Here is an 18730-nt window from a genome sequence, read left to right on the forward strand (position 1 = left end):
AGAGTTCCTTGCGTTCAAGACAAACCCGTGCCCTTGTTGCAGACGAATCCTTGGCATGTGGAGTACAAAACCGAGTGAGTAAGATTTTAGAAAAATAAAAGCTGCAGTAATGTCATATGGCTGTAAGTTATAAAAGATTACAAAGTATATTAGGTATAATGAACAGGCAGTTTTTAAAATGGAGAGAAAAGGCTGTAAAATAAGCAAATCACCTTGCATCTCCTTGAATTTTTCGCCTTTGAACAGTACAGTGCACAGTAGAGCCTAGAGGAAAATGAGAAGTACAGTGTTGTTTTATGTATCCTTGCTGTTCACAACTTAAGCACTGTTTGATTCTAAAGAGTAGACAAATCAAACCGATGTGCTAATTTTCAGTTAAACAATTAAATACAAACAATTAAATATCAACATATTTGTTTTCAGTTTGTAATGAAATTGTTACCATTCTTTTCATATATACTAGTAGATGGTGATTAATGTCAGAATGATTCTGTTACTGAAGAAGAGTCACAGAAAATTTGGCTGTCACTTTAGACAACTGTGCAATCATTGGCGAGATCTGTCCACTGTGACTGATACTACAAATATCACAGGACTGCCAAGATGTGTTTACTTATCCAAATCAAACAACATTTTTGAGAACCTGGCTTTGGAGGATTGGATTTATGAAAACACAGACTTTGAGAAGCAGAATGTGCTTTTGTTGTGGAGAAATGAACCGACAGTGGTGGGTGCAGACAGTGTGTGAGTTAAAAGTTCTCAGCCAACTGCTCACTTGGAAAGCAAATCAAGCACAAGTGAAATTCTATATTATGATGTACGGGAGTGGCTTTAAAATTAAAAACATAGAACTCAAAATTGGGTTTGTGGAAAGTAATTTTGGGATCATTTTTGGATAAAGTATACATCTTTGTTCAAAAAGAAACAGTATTGAATTGTACGTACAGGGAAAGTGAAGTTTTTGCTTTATAAATAAAGGTCTAAAATTCTTATTTATATCGTTCATTGAAATTTTCATTCTTTTTAGTAAAGGGTATAATTTTAAAAACCAACACAGCGCTCTATAGAAAGTTTTATTCTCTACTTCAGGTAGTAGGGAGACATCAGAATCCATGGAAAGAATGCAATGTCTTCAAGCTACAGGACCTCTCTGTTCAACTAGCCAGGAGGAAGAGTGGTGGAGGCACAGTGTATCACGACATGGGGAATCTGAACTGCACTTTCTTCACCAACAAGACTCAGTACAACAGAGACAGAAATCTGCTCTTGGTGGCCAAGGCTGTGAACCAAAGATGGGGACTGGACTTGGCTATTAATGAGAGAGATGATATTATTATGAATGGAAAATATAAGGTAACCAAATCTGCAAGTGATTTAACATTGTTCAATGTGTATAATATTATTCTTTTTTTTTCATTTGTGTTTATTATATTTTATTTTGTTTATTTTTCAATTATATATTCTCATTATCTTTGAAATGTTTATTTTTAAACCATATATGTTTTTAGGTTGTTTGTAAGTTGAGTGTTATTTCATTACATTACTATTTCAGGTGTCTGGTACAGCAGCTAAGCTTGGGAGGAAGTCAGCATACCACCATTTTACACTTTTATACAACACAAACCTGGACAGAGTTCACCAATTACTACACATCCACAAGGTATACAGAAAGTTTTTTCATGGTCTATGTATCAGATGATTAAACTAAGTTATTGTTAATTTAATTTGGAGCTTAAATGACATGGTCAAAATCGCAGGATCAAGGACCATAGATATTGGAATGAGATGTAGTGCTTGATTCACATTATTTAGTCTCTAATACCCCATTCACACTACGCTCAGTTATTCGGATAAGTTGCGAATTAGGTCACAATTCGAATAAATGCAGTAGTGTGAACGCAAGAGGATTTCTTTAATGCGCATTTTCAAAATCCTGCAAGCGAGGTGGATCTCTAAGCGCGATCCGAATAACTTACCGGAATCGACACCTGTACAGATCTTACTGCGCATGTGTGCAGATAAGTGCGGATATCTATGAACGCTTGTTTATTACTTTAGCGATTGCGCCAAACGTATTTGGAGGTCACCACTCACTACAACATGAGCAAACAAACTTATTTTGCCATCTTATACTTCTCAAGAATGCTGGAATGTCTTTTGAGTTGCATTTGTCGTCACAAATTTTTGTTGGTATTTTAAGATTTCCTGTGCGGCGCATGCGCCAGTGTTCAAAACAGGAAGTTAAACCTGAATTTTCAACGTGGGATTCGGATTCGCTTAGCGAGTGTGAACGCAATACCGAATCAAATTCCTCATGAAAAATCCGAATTATAGAAATGCGCATTTTTGCAACTGTAGTGTGAATGGGGTATAAGTTGGTAACAACTCTGTAATACAGTATATAGTTTAGTTTATTTCACTGTAACATATGCATCCACTTGTGTGGATGAAAATGACAATATGAATACAATTTTTGTGAATATGTTATTAAACAATCACAATGAGTAAGAATATTTACTTATTTACTATTAAAAAAAAAAAAAAAAAAATTACTATTACTCAATTGCCGATGAGTGCAGCACTGTCTTGTAGATCCCTCCTAGCAAAAGCAGAGGAGAGAAACTGAGCTAGTGCAGTATACTATACACAATGTATCAGAGGTTGCATTCAGACAGTGACTCATGTTGGTTTGGGTCTGAAGTAAAAAAAAAAGAGATAAAGACATAGTTTCAAGTGTTAATTTTTTCTGGCACATTGAGTTAACTATGCACTTAAAAAAGTTCATTTTTTTCAAGGCAAACATATAATAACAATAAAAGTGTTTACCTTTTCCAAGGCAAGTATTGAAAATTTTAAAGTATAGGCAGCCCCACCATTTTTTTTTTTATTTTGAAGGCTAATATTGAAAACATAGCCCTAGCATTTTTTTTTTTTTAATTTTATTTTGAAGGCAGTAATAATTAACACGGTCACACTGTCTACAATGAAAATTGTTTAATTTTTCAAGGCAGACATTAACAGCACAGCCACAGACAGTGTGAAGTCAAGTGTTCAGAACTTGTGCTGTGTGGAACCCAGCATTGATTTTGAATCTCTGACAGAAGCTGTTGCTAGGGAATATCTTCATAATGCACAGCAACAGGTAAGAAATCTTATGTTATCTGGTAATATCATTTAAAGGAAAAGGTGGATATTAATCCATGTCATATTTTCTTTAAAATCAAAAAAGAGGATTTTCACATTTTCATTAATTGAGGGTATTTTTAATATATTGAATACTAATAAATTTAAACATTTTTGAACAAACAATTGGTTAAATAAATACTCCTTAAAAAGTGAAAAAGGAATTGTGATATCATTTTAGAATACTAGGTTTTAATCACTTGTATGTAAAACTATGATAAAACACCTGGAAATTTCTTAGATTGTATGAGAGTAAGCATTTAAATTTTGTATTAAAATTTCCAGGGAAATATAACAGAGTTGGACCCAACAGACGAGTCCAGATTTCCAGGGATTGAAAAAATCAGGGAGTCATTAGAAAACTGGCAATGGGTTTACGGAAAAACTCCCGCATTTCATATTCAAAGGACTCGACGGATAGAAATTAATGACAAACCATGTCAAATAACACTTATCATACATTTCTTTAAGGGAAGTGTCTCTGATGTAACATTTGAATCCCCAGAAATTCAGATAAGCCAGGAGTTTAAGGATATCTTTCTAAAATATTTCAAAGGAGTTCGCATGTGGAGGGAGGATTTGGAAGTTGCAATAGATAATTTTCAGACTTCAGGACCATTTCACAGAAGCAGTTCATTAAGCCAATTTATAGTGTCTGTTTTATTGGACACTTTGACAGATAGGACGGCTGTAGATGTGGACGAAGTGGAAGTTTTATGATTATTGGTATAGAGATCTGTCACCATTAATAATTAATTAAAAAAATAAGGGTGCATAGTGCTTGATAGTTATAGATAATTGGAGAGGTGAAGTCTCCGCTTGGGCATGTACCACCTGGAGTTTGACTGCATGGACTGTTTCACAAACTTCGACCGAAATCGTAAAAATAATGAGTGAAAGAATAAATTGAGGGGATAACTGCCTCCTGGGCAAGTACCACCAGCTGGAAAAAATAAATTAACACATCTGTTTACACCATTATTTATTTGTCAGATTCATAACAATACACTCAGTGACAACATTGTTTATCATGTAGAACAACGGTAATTGCTCATTCTTTTCAGTGGGGAAAATTGTAAATTTTTCAGATACTGTATTTTTTAAGTAATAATTTCTGAAGATTAAAACATTCCTATTGAGTGGTAGCAACAAAATTAAAGAGCAGACTAGTCTTAGGGTGCTTTCCCAGAGATTTGGATCGATCTAAAGATTAAGTTTTAGATCGACCTAACTCCCTGGGGGTTCACGCTAAATTGCAGTCAGCCGAGCGGGCACCATAGTTAATTACCCCCTTACAGCTTTTAGTAGGCGGGACAGACGCTTAAGCCGGCCAAGCTGACAGTAATCTAGTGAGACTCCCCACAGGGATAGATCGATCTAAAAATCTATGGAAATGGAGTGTTATAGTTCTATTCTGTACTGTAAAAGCACCACATTTGCTATATAGAAATATAATTTTTGTGATAATAAAATGTTGTATCTGAAAGTTTAACAATTTTTTGCCCATTAAAAAAAGTGATTACTGTATGCCACGAGGCTAGAGCTCCGTCACAATTTTTGGGGACTTAGATTAGACTGTTAGAATTGGATAACTGACTACATTAAGTGGAACTTGGCAATGCTGGTCTAAGAACCAAACTTAGTAGAATAAATTAGTTTACAAACAATTTTTGATTTAAATATACTGTAGTTGACTTATAGTTGGCTTACTGTTTTCATTACTGACACTCTTACCAATCAATAACAGCTTCACAGGCTTGGTTATAAGAGCAATAATAAAATAAGAATCCTTTTCAATTCTCTGTGAAATGCAATTAAGTCAGCTAAAATTATTAGCAGTCTCTGCCAAGTCCAAGTCCAATCTAAGGCTTTACCACCAGTGAGAGCATTTTTTTAACAGGGAGGCAAAAACACCAACATAAAATTATGAAAAAAATTATTACACAACATGAAGTATTTGACAAAAAATGTTACACTAAAGTATACAATTTCATCAGGTTATTGTAGGATAAAGCAGTATTGCACATCATTTTAAATAAGTATACACCAAACACACTACTTTCTCAACATTATTTGATAGCCTTAACAGATAATTACACAAAATTTTGAAAATGGCTAGAAGCACCTCAAGTTGAGTTTAACAGCAGAGCTCACTATTTGTAAGATTATGCATTTTGTCATAACGAAAGCTATATACATTATGCCTTTCACAAAAAAGAGAGATTCTAGGTTTTAAAATATATGAATACATTGAATTATGGCTTGATAACCCACAACCATAAATGAGCTGTCATACTGCAAAAAATAATAATATCAATAATTTTGAAAATAAAAAAAACAAGACATACAATGGATGTTAGAGTGAAAGAAGCAAAAAATAATTATAATAGTTTTCCAGGCATTTTTAACATCTTTTCCTTAAAATTAAAATATACCCTGCCTGATGCCCTTAAGAAAATAATCTTTAAACTTGTTCTTGAGTTCTACATTGAATTCGTTATCTTTGTCATAGCTGCAATAATTCATCAGTTTAAATCTCCATCAGTATAGTAGAGTGACTTATAAATTAGCTACTTGTATGTTTTTTCAGCCTGATTTTACAAAACATCTCTTCATCATGTGTGTACCCAAGTTTACATAATTTCAATAAATAATGGAATTGTTGGAGTCTAAACTTTAAATTAAGAAAAGTACATTGAAAATGTGCCCTCAAAAGGAAAAATCAAACAATGTAAAAACTAATACATAATCTGGAATGTCTCAATAAAAACTTCCCCAGTGTCTGTTCAGAATCTCATGACCAACTTGATATTAATTAAAATAACCCTGTATTTTAACTAATTAAGTGCCAGTGAAAGAAACCTGATTGGTCCTGATCATTTTTAACACAAATAATATCCTTAATATTACATTCTTGACGATTACACATTTACAAAAAGCCACATCAAATATTCATAAACATTTACCTGAAGCTTCTTAGTCAGGGGAAATATCCACATTGATTTCAAAGTCAACGTATAAATTGGTCAAATTCTGCTGACTTGAATTTCTATACCATGGACTTCAACTACTGTAAGTTGGTTACCTTTTAAACTGTAGAAAATTGATATTTCTATTTAAGTAAACATATATTCAATAGTAGAGTGTCTGAGGTTCATAACACCTATTATTATTGTTATATAGTAAGTAACAATTGGGACCAAAAACTGTCATCTTTTGTTTAATTCAAAACCATACACTACTGGTCACTGCATCTAAAACCGGACTTGTCTGACTCAAGTCACTGTACTTCATTATCATTTTCGACCCCATTTCAAATAAATTATTAAGCTAAAACAATCCAACATCCAAATCAAAAATGCGCTGAGGCACCTCCATTTCTTTGATCAGCTGATGCTGCAAAGTCTTCATTGAATTTGGACGCAAACTGGACAAAATTCAGAGGCTCTGGCCACGTCGCTATGGTGTGACCTTTGCTTTCAAGTTCACTCTGGATTGAGGCTGGAAAACTGCCTGCAGAAAATAAAAAAGAATCCATGTTATGGCAGTATAATTATGAAACCTAACAGACTTGAAAGAGGAGACTTACTGATTGAATGGGCGACAGCAAATAACTTGAAGATCATGAATACCGTCTACAAGAAGAAGATATCAAGAAGATGGACATGGCAAAGCCCAGATGGATGTACAAGAAACGAAATTGATTACATCATGACAAACAGACCGAACATCTTCACGGATGTGAAAGTGCTAAACAGACTGGATGCGGGCAGTGACCACAGAGCAGTTATGGGAGTGATTAGGATCAATGTCAGGAAGGACAGACAGAAATGCCTGTCAAATCCATCAAAGAGACCTTGTATCGAGCAACTGGTCATAAAGAAAGACGAGTTCCAAATCCTCCTAACGAACAGATTCAGTGCACTAGAGCTAGAAGGTGAAGATGGAGTAGATGAAATGAACGATAGAATAACGACCACCATCCTAGAATGTGCATCAGAAGTCGCACCGGCCAGTAAAATGAAGGACTCAAAGCTCTCAACAGAAACGAGGATTCTCATGAAGAAAAGACGGATGATGAAGAAAACAGAAGTAAACAACAACAGGGACATCAGAAACAACATCGAATTTGCAGAACTGGATAAGACCATCAAGAAGAAGGCAAGGGAAGACATCAGGAAGCAGAACATGAAGAAGATAGCAGAGACCATCGAAAATGGAAAGAGCATGAAAAGAGCAAAGAGATCCTTTCAACTAGGGCAGGATAAAATGCTGACTCTTCTAGACAAAGATGAAAATGAGCTTACCACACAAGACCAAATATTAGAACGAGTAGAAGAATTCTATGGAGAGTTGTATGACAGCAACAAGGGAATAGAAATCTCAACAAAGGCATGCAATCTACCAGACATAACAGCTTGGGAAGTAGAGTCAGCAGTCCAGAAAATGAAGAACGGAAAGGCAGCAGGGAATGACAACATCAAAGCAGAAATGGTAAAAGCAGGAGGAGATATCCTATCTCAGGAATTAGCCAGGCTCTTCACAAAGTGCTTACATCTGAAGGAAATTCCTGTAGCATGGAAGAACGCCAACATGATCATAATGTTCAAAAAGGGCAACAGGAAAGACATCAAGAATTACAGACCCATCTGCCTACTTTCTAATTTGTACAAGATTTACACCAAAATATTGACCGAAAGGCTAACAAGACAACTAGATGAAGCGCAGCCAAAGGAGCAAGCAGGTTTCAGAGGCCAGTACACCACTACTGATCATATGCACACTGTCAACCAGCTCAAAGAGAAATGTCTCGAGTATAACATTCCACTATGTGTAGCATTTGTTGATTATGAAAAAGCCTTCGACTCAGTAGAAACCCAGTATATACTGGCATCCCTGCAAGATCTAGGGATCGAAGATGGATACATAGACGTCCTCAGAGACATATACACCAATAGCTCTGTAACAGTCAAACTACACAAGACCACCAATAAGATCAGGATCAAGAAAGGAGATACAATCTCTCCTAAACTGTTCACAGCAGCATTGGAACGTATATTCAGGGATCTAGACTGGCAAGACAAGGGCATAAACATAGACGGTACCAGGCTCAATCACCTTAGGTTTGCAGACGACATCATAATAGTAGCAGATGATGCAAAAGACCTAGAAGAAATGCTACAGGCGTTAGCAGATGAAAGCGCAAAAAGTGGGCTAAAGATGAACACCAGCAAGACAAAGGTGATGTTTGGACCACTAACCACCCCTTGCACAGTGAAAGTCAACACCAAAGAGATAGAAGCAGTGGAAGAGTATATATACCTTGGGCAACGGTTCAGCCTTAGTGATCAAACACTGGAGAAAGAAATCCAACGAAGGATAAAAGCAGGATGGGCAGCATATGGGAAGCACAATGACATCTTCAAGAGCAACCTTCCTACCTGCCTGAAAAAGAAAGTGTTCAATGCTTGTGTGCTGCCGGTAATCACCTATGGTTCAGAGACCTGGGCACTGAATGCCTCCATGGAACACAAGCTACAAGTAGCTCAGAGAAAGATGGAAAGAATTATGTTGAACATCAATCCAAAAGAGCGGAAAACGAATGTATGGTTACGTGAACAGACCAAAGTCAAGGACGTACTACTCACAGTTAAAGAAATGAAATGGAGGTGGGCAGGACATGTCAAAAGAATGAAGGACAATAGGTGGACAATCAGGCTTACAGAATGGACCCCAAGGTATGGACAAAGAAAAAGAGGAAGGCCGGTCAAACGATGGAGGGATGAATTAGATGACTACTGGAAGTCTTGGAAGAAGAAACCTTGGCCAAACTGGAAATCTGAGGCTCAGGATAGGAAACAATGGAAAAAGCATGCTGAGGCCTTTGTCCAACAGTGGAACACTATAGGCTCTAAATGATGATCATGATGAACAGACTTATTATATTCTCTGAGATGAAAAAGGACCTGACAGCGTTTAGAAATCCTGAAAATATAAGCATCAAAGCCATGCAGCTATATATGGGTAAAATCTTAATGTGTGCTCGGTTATTATGTTGATGAGTTAATGCATTATGAGTTAAACACATCACTTTAGTCTGGTTTGTGCATTTAGAGTTACACTGAGGTTATTTGTGATCGCCATATTACCATTGTTGTGTTTTTGTTTAAGTATGAAGAGTATCTATGCGACTATGGAAGGCGTGATTGTGTTAGTTGTGATAGCCATATCTCAACCAATGTCTCAACTAATGCAATATTCCAATAATCACAACAAACACACTTTTTACCTTCTACATCAATGTCAGCCTGGCTTACAGAACTGCTGTAGTGGTCCAGGCAGAGACGTGGCAATTGTATGGAAGTTTTGATATCTTGGCTGAATGTCACCAAGTTCAGCAGGGCTTGGACCAATCCTACATTCATGATGCAGAAAAGAATGTATAAATAGTATCATGAATTTATATAATGTTCACACACACACACACACATGTGCACATGCATGTACAAACACACACTCACACTGTACTTTTGTGATAAGACGAGAGAGGGAGAATTAATGAATATTAAAAGAGAAATTTAATCAAACTGAGTGAGAGAGAGAGGGAGACTGACTGCCACCTACCTGCCACTGTCTCCGTGCCATTAGTCCCACCAAAAGTTGCTCTTAAGCTGCACGGCTTATCATGAGAGTAGAACACAGCTGGAGCCATACCAGTCAGAGGTCTCATGTTTGGTGCAATGACATTGTTCTAGAAAAAGAAATTTCTGAGGATTATAAATACAATACACCTTCATGAAGTCCTATTGATAAGGATGCATCATCATCATCATCATCATCATTGTTGTAATATTTTTGTTTTATTTTATTTTATTTTATTTATTTTATTATTTTTTAAAATCCAATAAAATTATTTGTAGTTGATTTTTCAAAGATATCAATTTGGCCAGAGTGGTGGGAATGTCAATTATCTACACATCTCACCATCAGGCTAATTTATTTGTATTTAGATTAGCAGTTTTCTCAGGCTGAGAATGTTACTTACAAGGTTGGGTTTGCTGTCAGTTTGTGATGAAAATGCTGTCATTCCTGCATTGAGAATTACACCAGAAGAAGTCATGATTTTACTGCCAAACCACTGCCCCAGACATCTGAAGTTCAAAATGTTACATTGTTATAATACATGAAATTGTTACACAATTTGTATGTGTGGAATACTCAGAATAGCTTATTTTTCATACTTTTATATAAAATATGACAAAAACAAATTGCGCAATTTACTTAAAGGGATAATAACTCTTCGTATGATATCTATATTTCAAAATAAAAACATTGTGAACAACTGGTAGAAATATAATATATTCTGTTTTACCACAAAAACGGCAGTTATAGCTATTATTCTGATATCTGAGCTTGTCTTCAGATCACATGACCTCCATTGATGACTGTACTCGGTTATAATCTCTTAAGAGATTTTAACAAAAAACCAAACTTTTTAGAAAAAAAAACCAGGGACTAACTTTGAATGTAAAAATGGATTCATTAACCATTGGTTAGTATGGGAAAATTGTTGTTTACTCCAGGAAAATTCATTTTTTGGCCAAAACGAAGAGTTATTATCCCTTTAAATCACGCTGACCTTGTCTAAGTGCTGACCTTGACCCAATTATTTCAATCTTACCCCGTAACAGAGACCATTTGTTCTTTAGGACCAAACACAGACACATGCGATCCTCCTGTCATGACCTTCAGGGTGTTAGCTGTGCCATAGTCTGCCGCACTGGGTAAAACTCCCGAGTCTTTGATAGTATACCTTGTCAGGTTTGCAGCAGAAGAACTGAAAGTAAAACATATTTATTATAGTCATGACTTTCTGGGCCATAGTCTGTTGCACTGGGTAAAACTCCCGAGTCTTTGATAGTATACCTTGTCAGGTTTGCAACAGAAGAACTGAAATTTAAATATATATATCTTAGTCATGACCTTCAGGGTGTTAGCTGTGCTATAGTCTGCACTGGGTAAAACTCCTGAGTCTTTGATAGTATACCTTGTCAGGTTTGCAACAGAAGAACTGAAAGTAAAACATATATACATTATAGTGGTGTGTCATAGTCTTCTCTGTTGAAATTCTAACAAAAAGCAATACTGTGACTGTATATAAATATCACAGCTCAGACCTTCAATTCTAGGTTAAAAAAAAAAAAATTAAAAACATTTATCTAGTAATAGAATAACTGAAAGTAAAACAATCACAATCACATTGCCCATGGGATTGAAATTGATAAAATCATACTTTATAACCTTGAATATGTTGGCCTTGACTTAAATATTTTGTTCCAAAGTATTCCCTTCAGAGTTGCAAATACTATCAAAAGTACAAAAATAAAGAGAAAAAAACAACTAAAAAGTCTCCTTACTTAAACATTTCTTGTACCACCTTCTCTACAGTTTCTTTATTGCTGTCTCCCAGTTGCGACATCTTGTTATAGCCAAACTTGAAAGTCTACAACAAACAAACAAAAGATAAATTCGAGAAAAGGTGTTCGTATACAATGCCAATTAGCCCAAGTTCAAAACAGGGGTGAATATCTATCGACATCATTACTGTTATCACTACTATTATCTATCAACTGTTGTTATTAAGTAAATGATATTATTTTCATAATTATTATTATTTTCAAACTGGCTCAGTATATTCAACATGTACATAAAACCCTAAACCCCTTACCTCAGTCAATCTATGGTACATAAGAGTTGTGTTGAAATCTTTGGCTGTCATCTCAAACTGGCTCAGTATATTCAACATGTACAGTAGTACGGGGCCAGCAGTGGGGGCTGCACTGCTCCAGACTCTGTACCCTGAAATATTAAAATTAAAATCATTCATATTAATATTAACAATAATTTTTTGGGGGGATGATACTTTCCCCAAATTATTGTAATTTAAAAACATTTATGACAAGCAAAGGATTAAAGAACAAAGATTCTGAAATCTCACTGAATCACAAAAATTATCATCATCATCACAGGCCCTGTATTAGAGTTTTAAATAAGCAAAAAAATGGATAGACTTAGTTATAAAACTGGCATGATTTTGAAAAGACCCCTTCTATCATATAAGGTCTAATAAGTGTCACAGTAAACTTCTGCAAAAGTTCAGATTAGAAAGGCCTATATGTGAGGGAATCAGAATAAGGACATAATGGCCTGCATTGCCTATGAATGAAATAAATACAGTGTACATCGCGTCTCAATGAAAAATAAAGTGATGTGAAGCTTACCGCCATATGCCATCTCTAGGGGTTGTTCTTGGCGCACACTGTACTGGGTTAGATCTTCTGTAGTTATGATACCATTATAGCTTTGTAGCTGAAACAGTGGACAGGGAGTTAATATGCAGCCTCTCTCTCTCTCTCTCTCTCAATTTCTCATATGTATAATAAATGTTGTCATTCCTGTCAAGATTGGTCAAGGTTGATCTAACTTGGTGTGACCCAGGCGTGCGTGTGTGCATGCGTGCGTGTTTTATGTCAGTGTCTCTCCCTCCCACCTTCCCCTCTCTCTGTCTATTTTTCTGCTTCTAGCTCTGCCACTCTCTCTCTCTCTCTCTCTCTCTCTCTCTCTCTCTCTCTTTCCCTTTACCTTCCCAATAATATCATTTCCCAGTGATCCTCCATATAAAGCACCTTCTCCTTGGCTGGCTATAATATCCAAAGTGTTGGCCAGGTTCTCCAATATCATGGTATCTCCTTCTTTATACGGCACCCCACTACTGCTATTGGTGAAAGTCTTCTTAAATTCGGTATCAAAGAGGTCTTCATTCAGAGAAAGGTGAGTATTTAAAACATGCGCTGGAAAAGGAATGAATAGTGTTTACTACAAATTAAGTGGGTCAGTTTCAGAAAAGAATGTTTTTTTGTATAATACCAAAATTTTCAAATAAATTTGGATTAGATAAGGGTTTCACAAAAGAGGGGGAAAATGACCAGTAGCAAACTTTTCATCCTTTTTTTTTTTTTATTCACTGAAAGGATATATTTTCAGTCTTAAATAATACTCATGTATTTCTAATGACAAACAGGAGCAGCATTTAATTTAACTTTACTCCTACTCATGGATTTTCCCTGCAAACTGTCCAGTCATCATTTGGATGGCCGCCAGCATCACCAGACAGCCTATATTTTCAAAGATGGCTCGAAAACTTATGGTTTTTTTGGACATTTGACAGCTTTAGGCATGCCAGGACTTCCGGAAATTTTGTAGGAAATTACAGGTGCTAATTTTGGACGACCTGTACCCCCATTCCTGGGGAAAAGCGCCTAGTACAACCCTCCTACAGCTTCCATCTTGGGTCAAAGCCGATAAAAATTTTGGTCTGAAAGCTCAGAGCAACTTTCTCCTTCAAATGTTTGTTGTGATATTATTCCCAGTTTAAGGAAGGCTTGTATTTAAACAGGAGAGTAAAATTAAAAAAAAAAATGTAAGTTTAAAAAGTTGGTCTTAATGTCTTACCCAAGTCCTTAGAAACTTTGAAACCATTTCTAGCCAAATCGGCTGCAGGTTTCACCAAGTCAGCCCAGGGCAGGCTAATTATAATAGAAAATGATCAGCATATCATGTATAAAATTGATTTTTGTTATAAGGTGTCATGTTTTCACATAAAAATATACAAGCCTCAATACTACTCAAATGCAGAAAATCCCATGCTAAATTTAAGAAAATTAATCTCCTTAGCAGCAGATAATATATATATATATATATATATATATATATATATATATATATATATATATATATATATCATAAGATTTTCAACAGGCATTGCACAAATGAATTTCTAGTAAATGTGCCACTCCAAAGCTTGTAATAATTAAAGGGATAATAACTCTTCATTTCGGCCAAAAAATGAATTTTCCTGGAGTAAACAACAATTTTCCCATACTTACCAATGGTTAATGAATCCATTTTTACATTCAAAGTTAGTCCCTGGTTTTTTTCTAAAAAGTTTGGTTTTTTGTTAAAATCTCTTAAGAGATTTTAACAGAGTATAGCCATCAGTGGAGGTCACGTGGTCTAAAGACCAGCTCAGATATCAGAATAAAAGCTATAACTGCCGTTTTTGTGGTAAAACAGAATATATTATATTTCTAAGAGTTATTCCCATTTTTTTTACTGTGAAATATAGATCTCATACGAAGTGTTATTATCCCTTTAATCTATTTAAGTAAAAAATTATTTAAAACTGTCACCTTCCATATGTATCATAAGCCTGTCTGAGTCCCTTTAATTCTCCAGGCACTGCCACAAATTTACCCTGAAATGAAGATAATTATAATAAGTCAAGTAAAGTTGATATAATATACACATCACTGAGATATAACACAGATCTGCTAATCTGTTTTTGATTTTACAATGTCTGTTGGCAGATAATTACTATCAGACTTTTGCCGAAGGAGTGTCATCAACTAGAATAAAGTCAAATCAAGTAATAGAATAAAATAATTCATCCATGTAAAATACCACTTGAAGACATATCTACACACCCATAACAAGACATAACTGTTACAACTTCTGACGGAAAGACATGAGTGTAGTCTATTGACAATGATCATGAGTTTAAACTTTTCACTTTCTACACAAAATTTTCTCACAAAAGCTTTGTGAGGTATAACTTCAGCTTTGTGTAGCAAATGAAAAGTTAATAATCATTAACAACAACAATAACAACAAATGAACACTAAAATTTAATGGGTATAACATTCTTTTATATTTACAAGATTGAATATGTATAAGCATTAAGATTTATACCTTGGTGGGATTGTTGAGCATATCCCCTGTGGCCGCTGAAGGAGCAGACGACAGGAAGTTGAAGACGTCACTCTTCATGGTCATGTGACTATGTACCAACATGACGCCTCCTCTGAAACCAAACACTAAATACTATTATATGAAAATTTCTGAAACCTTATTTTTAAGAACACTTCAAGTAATTACAGTATATCTTTTAAAATTAAAAATTGTTATGCATGGATGCAATCTTTATACAATGAGAACAAGCTTCACAGTATAGACCATGTTGATTTGATTTCAAACTGAGAAATATGCATAAACTCAAACTACCCTCTTTCAATAACAACTTTTTTCATTAAAAAAAAAAAAAAAGAAGGAAACAAGTAACAAAGAAAATCAAAGAAATGCAATAAATGGATATCTGTTGTTTATTGAAATGAAATCTTACCCTCCTAGGCCCGAATTATGGGGATGTACAACACCCAGACAAAACATGGCTGCTATGGCGGCGTCCACAGCTGTTCCACCTCTCTGCATGATGTTCACTCCAATCTGAGAGCACACTGGGTTATCTGACGTTACAACTCCATGTGGTGGGACCTGCAGAATGTCAAAAATAAAAACCTGTAACTTTTCACTCCAGCTGGTCACTATGACTAGCAGAAAACTACTGATCTTAAAATAATTTTTCAAGTCTGAAGACTAAATTTAAATTCATTGGTAATAATCTTCAGCAAAAAATGTCCTTGACCTTGGCACAATTAAATGTCCTTGACCTAGATTTAGTGACCTTGATCTACACACAATGTCCTTGAACTAAAAATGGTTCCCTACCTGAGGGGCCCCAAGGTAAATCTGTAGAATTAAAGCCAGAGTGATGACGACTGCAAACGATATGGAGGATCCAACTATCACTTTTAACCCTTTGCCTTCCTTAGCCGGGCTGAATTTTAATCAATGTTAGATGTCATGTGTCTTATAATTCTTCATTATTGAATTTATTATTAGGTCACAAAATAAAAACAATATAATTTCTTATGTGTAATGAAGTATTCTATGGCTTATAAAATAGGTACAATGACCTTAAAGGTGAAATTGTTGTATCAGAAGTGAAAATTATTTGGACTGAATTTAAAGCAATTCCTTTTTGTCTCAAGAGAGAAAATTCCAGACCTGAATTCTGTGTTAAACAATTACCAAAGATCCCCTTGTATTCTAGAATATTTGGTGTGTATATATATACATATATATATATATATATATATATATTTTTTTTTTTTTTTTTTTTTTTTTTCACAGTTCTAATGTTGTTCTGTAATGAATGTAACAGTCCAAAGAACCGTTTTCTTGGGAAGTCCTTCATAATGTCTTGGAACAGATTAAAAACATTTTTCATTACAAGAGAAAAGCATTTATGTTCTAGAATAGATTGAGAACCGTGGGTGTTAAATGAGACAAATTTTTGCAGGGGATGTGGCAGATGTGGCATTGCATTAGGTGAGAAAATTCAATACCTGGATTGTGGTCTGGAAGGATCCAATAAGGTTTCAGCTGCTCTCTGTAAGGGCGATATCTCAGTATGGACGGGAGACCGTACTGCACTATTAATGCCCTGCATCGCTGACGGGTGACTTGCTGGGCCATCCTCTTCATTGACCAAGTTGGTTCTACCTGAAGAATCTATTTGGGAATAGAATGGTCAGGTAACAGGAAAAATATCTTTAATTTTCATTTTTAATCATTTGATTATTTGTGAAAGGTAGATTGGAGAAAAAAAATGCTCAGCTGGAATAAAACAAAAATTATTATTATTTTCATATTATTATTATTTGCCTTCAAAACCTCCTTGATAGTTAATTTCTATATTTCACAAGAGGGTGATACTGTGTTAAAATCAAGTCTAATTTTCCTCAGAATCTATTATTTTTTTTTAATCATATAGCTTCAAATACACATCAATAGTATACCTTTAGTTAATCTATTCTCAATTTATTTCACTTTAACCCTTTATAATAGAATTTTTACGTCAAATGAGTCATTAACACAAAACTACAGATTTTAACCAGTAGGATAACTTACACTCTATGTTATTAGATCTATAAATTTACATCACAATACACATACATTAAATTACACAACGGGGCAAGTTTCATAATTACTCTTACATGTTAACAATATTTCTTATTCCAACAATAAATTAAATATTTTCATGTTTCAATATCTTTAATTTTGGTCTTTGATATGACCTCAACATGCTTTTTTTCTAAATTTTAAATCCCCTTATTGATTGAAGATATCATTCCCAAAACAATGTTTTAAGCAATATAAGTGTATTCACATTCAATGAAGAATTACCTTCATGTTTCTATTCACTGCTATTCACTTACAGAACAGCAGAGAAAAAAAATCAATATTTGCAGAATCATCTATTGCTACTGAGCAATTTATATGTAATTACATCTGTCTGCTTTGTTTCTTCTGTTTGGTCTACAGTGATACCAGCTATATTTTGAAGGCACAAGTTATCAATGTCATTATTGTTATGACTAAAGTTATTAATGTCATACTCAGGGGCGTATCCAGATATATTTTCTGACAGGCTTCCGAATTATCTTTATTGTTTTGTCCTCCATTTTTGACTCGTCTTCCGACAGAAGAAATTTGATACCCGTCAATGTAAACTTGAAAATCTGACCGTCTTCCGTAAGACCCAGAGGACGGCCTAAACCCGCCCCTGATACTAGTATAGTTACAGTCATTACTAAGGCTCAGCTCAATAATAATAATAATGTAGACAAGGTCAAAACATGAACAACAACCCTGAGCAATAGTCTGACAAACTGTGAATGAATTAAGGACCTATGCAACTGCAATCTACTAGATTATAGATAAACGAATGAAGGGAGTGGGCGGTGCACCCTCCCTTTTGCGAAAGAGTGAGAGAGAGAGACAGAGAGAGTGTGTGTGTGTGTGTAGCTTGTGTGTGTACGCAGCTGGTGCGTATGTGTGTTTGTGTGCAGCTGGTGTGTGCGACATACGTGCCATGCTAAATTAAAATGTACATCTACCTCAGGGGCAATTTTTTCAATTTATCACCATTTTATATCATTTTGTTTATTCAGGTTGGTAATGTCAATATTTTAGATAAAGAAGAGAAATCTTTAAAATATCCAACTGCTTTAATTTGAAACTTATATTAGTAAGTAAAATTCAAACAACTGAATAACCTTCTTGATTTCAAGGGCAACTGCTATTTTGGGTCTCTTTATGTTAAAAAAAATACTGATGCAAAATTTTGAGCAATATAATTTATTTTATTTTTTTAATGATGTCTTGTGTTAATTCCATATATGGTAATTGGATCTACTGATAACAAAAACTATCCACATCTTGACAATCATGGACACAAGGACTGCATCTGGTACTCTTCCAGCGATATTTCTGCTCATCCTAATGCCGAATAGCGTTATTTTTATGTCGACATAGTCATTTTAATATTTTTATTACACGGAGACGATTTTTTTTTTTCTTGCCCGTTTTTTCTTGCTTACCTCCCTGAAATCCAGCAACTGCATCTTCTGTTACGAAAAATGGCTGGCCATGGGTGATTTCCGTAACAGCCGCCATCTCCCTTCACTCTAAATGGATACTACTACCTATAAATATTCGGTTTCTTCATCAAAACATCCCAACTCTTTGAGTAACATATGCAACCTGAGGACACCTGTAAACCGGAACTACGAAACAGCTCATCTTG

General features: G+C 35.1%; 2 protein-coding genes across 2 annotated transcripts; one reads left to right on the forward strand and one right to left on the reverse strand.

The window, feature by feature from the left end:
* Nucleotides 1–20: 20 nt before the first annotated feature.
* On the forward strand, nt 21–4881 carry LOC106175605 (lipoyl amidotransferase LIPT1, mitochondrial). Its single transcript, XM_013557701.2, has 6 exons — nt 21–74; nt 464–727; nt 1090–1353; nt 1553–1660; nt 3008–3142; nt 3469–4881. The coding sequence occupies exons 2-6, from the start codon at nt 467–469 to the stop codon at nt 3901–3903; spliced, it is 1203 nt and encodes a 400-aa protein (XP_013413155.2). The 5' UTR covers nt 21–74; nt 464–466; the 3' UTR covers nt 3904–4881.
* On the reverse strand, nt 4149–18715 carry LOC106175585 (glutathione hydrolase 1 proenzyme). Its single transcript, XM_087019453.1, has 16 exons — nt 18525–18715; nt 16488–16653; nt 15808–15916; nt 15422–15573; nt 14992–15103; nt 14433–14497; nt 13696–13769; nt 12826–13034; nt 12465–12552; nt 11912–12042; nt 11601–11686; nt 10865–11020; nt 10229–10334; nt 9808–9934; nt 9473–9598; nt 4149–6696 (listed from the first exon to the last, which is right to left on the reverse strand). The coding sequence occupies exons 1-16, from the start codon at nt 18598–18600 to the stop codon at nt 6536–6538; spliced, it is 1944 nt and encodes a 647-aa protein (XP_086875579.1). The 5' UTR covers nt 18601–18715; the 3' UTR covers nt 4149–6535.
* Between the last annotated feature and the right edge of the window lie 15 nt (nt 18716–18730).

This window comes from Lingula anatina, chromosome 8 (assembly GCF_051362555.1).
Source record: "Lingula anatina isolate TDL-2025a chromosome 8, LinAna3.0, whole genome shotgun sequence".
Lineage (NCBI taxonomy): Eukaryota > Metazoa > Brachiopoda > Lingulata > Lingulida > Lingulidae > Lingula > Lingula anatina.

Bases quoted from the DNA above. Each gene is read 5' to 3' on its own strand.
- LOC106175605 (XM_013557701.2), top strand. From the start codon at position 467: ATGGTGATTAATGTCAGAATGATTCTGTTACTGAAGAAGAGTCACAGA. The intron at 1,354-1,552 runs GTAACCAAATCT...TTACTATTTCAG, and splicing joins TTATGAATGGAAAATATAAG to GTGTCTGGTACAGCAGCTAA. The intron at 1,661-3,007 runs GTATACAGAAAG...TAATTTTTCAAG, and splicing joins AATTACTACACATCCACAAG to GCAGACATTAACAGCACAGC.
- LOC106175585 (XM_087019453.1), bottom strand. From the start codon at position 18,600: ATGGCGGCTGTTACGGAAATCACCCATGGCCAGCCATTTTTCGTAACA. The intron at 16,654-18,524 runs GTAAGCAAGAAA...ATTCCCAAATAG, and splicing joins AGTTGCTGGATTTCAGGGAG to ATTCTTCAGGTAGAACCAAC. The intron at 12,553-12,825 runs GTAAAGGGAAAG...CCACTGTTTCAG, and splicing joins GAAATGATATTATTGGGAAG to CTACAAAGCTATAATGGTAT.